Source organism: Vipera berus (assembly GCF_964194415.1).
Source record: "Vipera berus genome assembly, chromosome: 1".
Taxonomy (NCBI): Eukaryota; Metazoa; Chordata; class Lepidosauria; order Squamata; family Viperidae; genus Vipera; species Vipera berus.
The window spans coordinates 178,908,496-178,916,351 of NC_138202.1; the positions used below are offsets into that span (position 1 = coordinate 178,908,496).

General features: G+C 39.2%; 1 protein-coding gene across 1 annotated transcript; it reads right to left on the reverse strand.

Annotated features, from left to right (window-relative positions):
- Nucleotides 1-1,534: 1,534 nt before the first annotated feature.
- On the reverse strand, nucleotides 1,535-4,947 carry CMKLR2 (chemerin chemokine-like receptor 2; the record flags this gene model as incomplete). The annotated part of the gene is given in 3 exon segments (XM_081320507.1): nucleotides 1,535-2,686; nucleotides 2,688-2,711; nucleotides 4,885-4,947. Coding segments are annotated over 3 exon segments (1,170 nt in total). The 3' UTR covers nucleotides 1,535-1,603.
- Nucleotides 4,948-7,856: the final 2,909 nt, after the last annotated feature.

Genomic DNA, 7,856 nt, shown 5'->3' on the forward strand with positions numbered 1-7,856 from the left:
TCCCTGAGTAGATGCTTTGAGTATATGGGGAAAAATACAAGCCTCAAGTGGAGGGATGGGAAAAACAGGAGTTACCATGGGGCCCAATGTGAGTTACCATCTAGGAATTGTTTTTAAGTATCTTCTGGTGTCTGGTACCCCTGGCAGATGTAGAAGATGGGAGACACCTCTCCTCTAGAATTGATAAGCATGTACATATATGGTCTGAGTAAACAGGATAGTAGGGGAGGGATTTTATTAGTATAATGTAAGCAAACAGGGTACACGGTGGCTCAGTGGGTTAGGATGCTGAGCTTGTCGATCAGAAGGTCGGCAGTTTGGCGGGTCGAATCCCGAGTGTCATGTAACAGAGTGAGCGCCTGTTATTTGTCCCAGCTTCTGCCAACCTAGCAGTTCGAAAGCACGTAAAAATGCAAGTAGAAAAATAGGGACCACTACGGTGGGAAGGTAACAGCGTTCCGTGCGCCTTTGGAGTCTAGTCATGCCGGCCACATGACCACGGAGACGTCCTCGGACAAGCGCTGGCTCTTTGGCTTTGAAACGGAGATGAGCACCAGCCCCTAGAGTAGGAAACGACTAGCACGCATGTGCGGGGGAACCTTTACCTTTACCTTAAGCAAACAGGGGCAAAGATAATGTATTCTGTTTAGGCGCTTCTGATAGATTGTAACCGCCAAAGCCTAAGCCAATGGGGCCATGGGGGAGGGAATGGGGCGTCGCGATAGGATGTATAATAATATGTGATTTTGGAATTTGGGGGTGTGGTTCAGTGCTTGGCTACATTGCATTGTTTGCCTTCCTGAATCCACCACACTTTGCAAACCGTTACTTTTTAGACTTTGTTGTGAAGTCTAATAAACTTCTTTTCTATTTGCAACTCTAACGGAGTGGATTTCAATTTGTGACTATTTTTGTGTCTAACACTATAGCACTATAATACTGTATTACTATAAATATTGTAACATTGTGCATTTTAGGCAACATAAGAGAAAATATTTATAGTAATACTTCCTCATACATACATATATAGCCCAGAATTATTAATCTGCCTTGAATTCCCCACTTAACATTTTTTTTATTTTTGAAGAGTGATAAAAAAATAAGGCAATACTACGATATAGAGTATACTTCAAAATCTTATGTTTCTACAAAATCTCTTTTTTCTTCTTGTGTTTTCCTTGCTAACATTTTTAACCTCAGCCTAGAAAAATTCACAAAGTTGAAACTGATAGGAAAGCAAAGATTATTCTCATACTGTTCTACTTTTCCAGTCTGAGACTACTCCCCTATAACTCCTAAAGGATAATTAGTGAAAAAGATTGATTGCAGGAGCCTTGAGTTATTACACTTGCAAGCGAAATGTTGGGGCCTTCAGCCATGCATTTACATTGTTCTAAGCTGCATTAATGTTCATCCCTATTTGACTGAGAAGAGTTCAGGCAGGAGTTAAGAGAGACATATGTGCTCTGAGAGCTCTATCAAAAATTAAAGATCTTTAACAGAACTTGTAAAAAGCTTATCTACCATGCTCGTCTATTTATTTGCACCCAGACATATGTTAAACTAGTGCTAAACTGAATTTAATTTACAAAGAGAGAGGCAGTCACTGCAAAATCTCCTCCAGAGTGTGTTCTATCACTGGGGCTTCAGTCAGCTGCAGACTCAGGGAATTCTGACCGTGATCGCTCACTGTGGCAGATCGGCTGACTTCCCACAGGGTATGTTTGACCAACTCTGAGAATGTCACATTAAAGAAGGATGAGACCTTCTTACTGAGAAGGACATAAAGGATAGGGTTCAGGCTACTATTGAGAAAGGCAAAGCCAATAGAAAGAGGCATGGCACTTTCAAGCAAATCATGCAAAGAGGCATTATGATGAGCTGACAGTTCCAGAATGGTAAATATTTGATATGGGGTCCAGCAAATAAAAAAAACCACCACCACCACAAGAATAGTCCAGAAAAGCCTGCTGGAGGTTAGTACTGTACCTTTTGTAACCTGGCTGACTAGAAAGGAATAACAAACAATCATAGTTAAGAGTGGAAAGAGATAGCCACAAATGAACTTTATCCATGTAAGTGTGTGATGCCTGAATACAATAACATCAAAGTCATGGTGAAAGTTGTAATAGCATATGGTGATATTTTGGGGTGATATAAATGTGTCTTTGAAATACAGTGCTGGGCTTCCAAGAAGTGTAGCCAAAATCCAAATGAGTAGAATCAGGATACAGGCATTCCTAAGTGTCCGATGCTTATAAGAGAAGGCAGGGTGGATCAGATGGACATAACGATCAAGGCTGATTGCTGTCAGGAAGAAAACACTGGCAAACATGTTGAGCAAGGTTATAAAAGCATTTGCTTTGCACAACCATTTCCCAAAAGGCCAGTGGAAGCCCATGATCACATATGTAATATATAGGGGCAAGAACAAAACAAATATTAAGTCTGCAATTGCCAAGTTGAGGAACCAGATGGATGTAACTGTCTTATTCCATTTGAAGCCCATGATCCAAATAACTATTGCATTGCCAGGTACTCCTAAGAGAAAAGCCACCATCTGTAGCACAAGAGAAGTGATTTGCGTATGACTGAGGTAGGCCTGGGCTGGCTCATCTTCCTCATAATCTTCAAAGTATTCAGTAAAGTTATCTTGGTACAGGAAGTCAGTTGATGACATGACCACAATCTTGTCTCCTGCGAATTTGGATCTGAGCAAAAAGGAATAGAGCAGGTAGTTACAAGTATAATAACAGTGGTATTTTCAAGCAACGTGCTGGTATCTATAGGTTCCCAAATGCTGCTCAGTTATTCAACCTTGTATGGCAGCTTCAAATATTGATCTGCATGGTAGATGGACTCTTATTTAAAAGATATGGGAATACACTGTGTCAGAAAACAGCAAGGTATCATTGCACCAATTGTACCCAACATTATAGGGCACAGTTTATTTAGACCACCTCATGCTCATTACTGTATTTAGTGTTTTGCGCAAGGACAATGGCAATTACTTGTACCTTGGAAGTGTGAGTCCAATTGAAGAAAGAGCCTACAGTTTTATGCCAATGGCTAGTGCTTATGATTTGAATACTTCTTATCATATTTATTATTATCATTGTATATATTTCCCAGAAACACTTGACACTTCTGTAAATGGATGTTATAGTCCACTGTATCTGGGGGGGGGGAAGAAATGAAAAAACAGGCTGGGCATAGCTGTCACCGAATCTGCTTACCTTTCAGTGCTTTTCCCCTAAGGCTCTCTGTGATGTTGACGGGGTTCACACATCCACTAAATCAGTCATAATGTACTTTATTTGGTCTGACATAACATGATATGTGAATGCAGCTTGTAGTTTCTATTTCTTGATCTGTGGGTTGGTGTGAGACATGAATTCAGCCACTCCTGAGAGATACGCAAAACATAATTAAGCAAAATACAGCTCTGCGTGTGAAAGTCCATCCTTTCTGTAAAATACGTAGTGTTGTGGTTAAGACATTAGGGTTAGGAAAGTCTGAGTTGTAGTCTCACCTTGTGCACAAAGCCAGCTGGATTACCTTGGGCCAGTTATTCTCTCTCAGCCCTAGAAAAGAAGTAATGACAAAGGACTTCTGAAATCTTGCCAAGAAAAACTGCAGGGACTTGTTCGGGAGTCAAAAACACTGATTCAAAGTCACAAAAAAATGCATGTGGAAAAGCAGAACTACACTACTTAAAACTCCCTGCACTAAAAATGGCAAAACGGAAAAACACTGCACCTCTCAAGAGGTGGGAAGCTTGGCTGGCTATTGCTTGTCAAAAGTGTTCAAGTCAATACCTACAGGTTACTGTCCTACAAAAACCTACAAGAGAAATCGAAAGTGGCAAAGCACGAAAAACAAAGAAATGGTCAGAAAGCAACATTGTTTAAAATAGAAATTCTTTACCGTCTGTAAAAATAAAACAATAAATTAAGAAGAGATGCTTCTTTAGAATATATTACTTGCTGCAATACTTTCCCCTCCACAGAACTCTTCTGAAAGAAAGTCAGATAGAAAAATGTTATGAAACGCTAATGGTTGATGCTCTATGAACACCATGTCATTAAAACATAAGTTAACTCTTTACAATCTCTTTTTTAAAGGCCATAACCAAATATCACCCTTTCTATACTTCTATGCTTTTCAGGGAAAATAAATGCATTTATTTACTCTCTCTCTGAGAACTATGCCTCACCTCCTAATCCCTTTTATTCTGATGTATAGCAGTTGTGGGCACCTTTACCCAAACAATTTGTTATGCATTTTGACACAGTATGTATGTTTTTAATTGCAAGCTCACAGCATGGAAGAAACAGTTTTCTTAATTTTAAAATCACAGGGTGTATGTGAAAACAAAACACGCTTTCCATGTAAGTACAACCATAACATAAAACATAACATAAAACAAAACTACAGCTTTGTTCACTTTAACACAGTAGCTCCCATCCCTAAAATAATTTGCATACAATGGAAGTTTCTGTTTTTAAATTGTAAGGATCCTCTTCTATTTGTTTAGGTACAACTTTATGCAAACTATCTGGGAAAAAACCCCTATTCAACTCCGTGATGAAGCTTAAGAACAGTTTTTGAGATGTCATGGATCTCACTGAAAGCATTTAGAGTCATACTACTCAAAATTTCCATATGACACTCAACCTCATTAAGTTTAATTAACTTCATTGCTAAACAATCAAAACATGCAATGCAGATGTACTTAGAACAGCATGTGCAAGAACAGCTTGCTGAATTGAGAGGAACACTTTTTGGAGCAATTTTGTAAATTTTGTTAAAAATATCAATAATAAAACCAGCTTGACATTCTTTCATTTTATTCACAGTGGCAAGATTTTAGATATTACTTACAGTACATTGCTTGGTATTATGAATATAGCCTGGTGATAAATGATCCCCACATAGGAGAAACATAGCATATTTGCTATTCAACTCAGATGGTTAAATCACCTGACTCTGACTTTTAATGCACTGAGAAAAAGTCAAGTCAAATGAATAAGTAAATTTAATTTTTTTTCTCCCCTTTCTCCTTTTTAACAAATATGCCACAGACAGAATAGTAGATGTTTGGTTTTAGGCTTTAGGCTGGGCAGAATGCGTTACTGTGTGACTGAACATATAGGAAGATAGAAAACATAATAAACTCAAAGAGTTGATCTGGAAAACTGCTTTTGAAGACTTTCAAGATTCTGTCAATTTACCTACCAATAAAAAACATTCCAGAATACCAAGTGGTTATTATGTCCTGAGTTTATCAGCCTCAGTGGACCTGACAATTAATACTGTTACTAATTGAAATTAACAATAACAACATTGTGAGGAAGTGGAATTAGCAGGATCAAGTCACAGGAACACATAGGGAGAAATTTAACCTTTATTCCTATCACTCCTGTTCCATTGTATTACCACCACTAGAAGATTTCGCCACAGTGTCAATATTAACTTCAGTTGCAAGCAAAGCTTAATTTGAGAAATAGGGCTATATTTTAAAATGTTCTCTCTTTAATTCACGGAACAGACATTTTTTCTGTAGTGGGGGTGGGGTGAGCTGAAGAGGCAGCCTGGGGAGGAGTCAGTGAGAGGACAGAGAGGGGCTGGGGCTCAGCTAAGGCCAAGGTGGTGGTGGGGGGTAAGCCTGAGGGAGAAGGTGATAGCGAGGAATGGGAGAGGTTTCTGTGGGGTAAACCTGAGGGAGAGAAGCAGATAGAAGAGGAGAGGCTTCTGTGGGGCAAGCCTGAGAGGAGGAGGTGGAGGAGGAGGAGGAGGAGGAAGAAGAAGAAGAAGAAACTGACCAGCCACCTGAATACTTTCCCTGCACATGACCTGCCTGCTGAGAGAGGCTGGCCACTATCTCATCACGTGTCCCAGCCAAGCAGAGGTGCCTAAGTGAGGGACCACTGTGAACTGACAGCCATACTAAGAGGGCCAGGAGAACTCAGACTAGAGCGGCCCTTTAGGGGGTAGTGCTACATTTCCATAGCAATAAACTGACAGGTTTTGCAAATTTGCAGTAGAAGCAATGCACAAAATAGCCAGGTTGATGTCAATAACATCAGTAATCTCATTTTTCCCAGAACAGGCTTGCCTGGGCACACAGATACAAACAAAACAGGTGAGTTTTTAATAATTTTAAGCACAAGTAGCACTTTTCTGGTCTGTACGGGGAAAAGGAGCTTTCCTTAAGCAAAAAGAATAAGCAAGATTGACAATCGAATTGCAAACTACTGCAAATCCTCCATCAGTACTTTTGTGTAGTTGATTCTTTGCAAGCACTGAGCGAGACGGAGGGTTCAAACAGCAACAGAACAGGCTTTATTGTAGGTCAGAACATAACAGAAGCAACATAGGAGCTTCTGCGTAGCTATTTATACAATTGGCCAATAGGCGGCGACCAATAGGTTTAAAGCAAAGACCTACTTAAGCCAGCTGGAGACAGCCAGTCTAGACCGGATCCAGTAACCGTTACAACATACACGTGAATTCAAGGAATTAACAAACGGTGCAACAAGCAAGTACTTTCAGCATATAAAAGGCCAGTACACTACAAGTACCACTGAGAAAGTGAGCAAGAATAAAGGAAGAAGCACACTTGCCAGCTTAGAAGAGAAAAGTGAGGCAGTTCTTGCCTTTATTTAAATAAAAATGCAGCATCTTAAGAACAAAAATTTCTGAAGATTGTGCTGATCCTGTCTTTGGTTTAACACAGAAATCTAAAATCTCACCAGCAGTGCAACTATGACTTTTTAGTCAAGATTATTTGCATATGATCCCATTTCATTTCTGTGACCCTCCAAGAACATAAAATGGCTGTGCTTTTGGAAAGTATGTTCTTGAACATCTCCTTGGTTATACAGATGGAATTAACATAAAATTTATATATAATATACCAAAGCAATCATCTGTGAATCTAGCTTACCTAGCAGGATAGACCCTAAATGCATTACTCTACTATTGTTATCATTCCAAGATAGCAAGATCATAGCCAGTGGTGGGATTCAAATATGTGAACAACTGTTGGTTTTCTATGTGAATGCCGCTTCCGGAACTCCATTCTGGGCCTGGGCAACAAAAAATTAGCTACCGGTTCTGCCGAAGTGATGCAAACTGGCTGAATCCCACCACTGCCTATAGCCAGATTGGGGGGATAAATGGGAGTTCTAGCTCAACATAAAGACAAACAAGGATGTCAGAGGCCAACTTTCCCCATTCATCTCCAGTCTTTCTTTCCTTCATCTATTTCCCTCAGTATTGGCTTCAAGCTTGCATTATCTGCATCTTCTAAGGAAATGGAAGATTAAACTTTTTTCTTTCAAATGTTAGCATTAAATTTAAAAATGTTGTTTAGCAGAGAGAGGGTATATGGCTTTGTGGTAAAGATAACTTTTGAAAATATTTTCAAAATGTCACATTTTGTCCAGGATGCAAGATATATCATGTAATTCTTCCCAAGAGGATGAATTATACTCAAAACACCAGCACCACCCATATGAGTCATGAAAAAATAGCAAAAATGAACAAGTCATTTAAACAGCTGCAGTTGGAAACAGTTTTGGGATCAGAATGAATAAATGTTATTTTCAGTGAAAATAAAGTCAACTGGTGACTTTCAATAAAAATACTTGCTTTTCATAGCAAAGAGCTCAGTCTTGTTGCCATTTTGTCTATATCTTCAATGTTTTAGCCCCAAGGTATTTGGGGTCACAATAATGCATATAAATATACGTATACAAACACAAATATGCACATTATTTTCTCATTTGGTTTCCCCTGTATTTCCCTACACATTTCCAAATATCTGATATTTGAGAAGAGCATTTCCATTA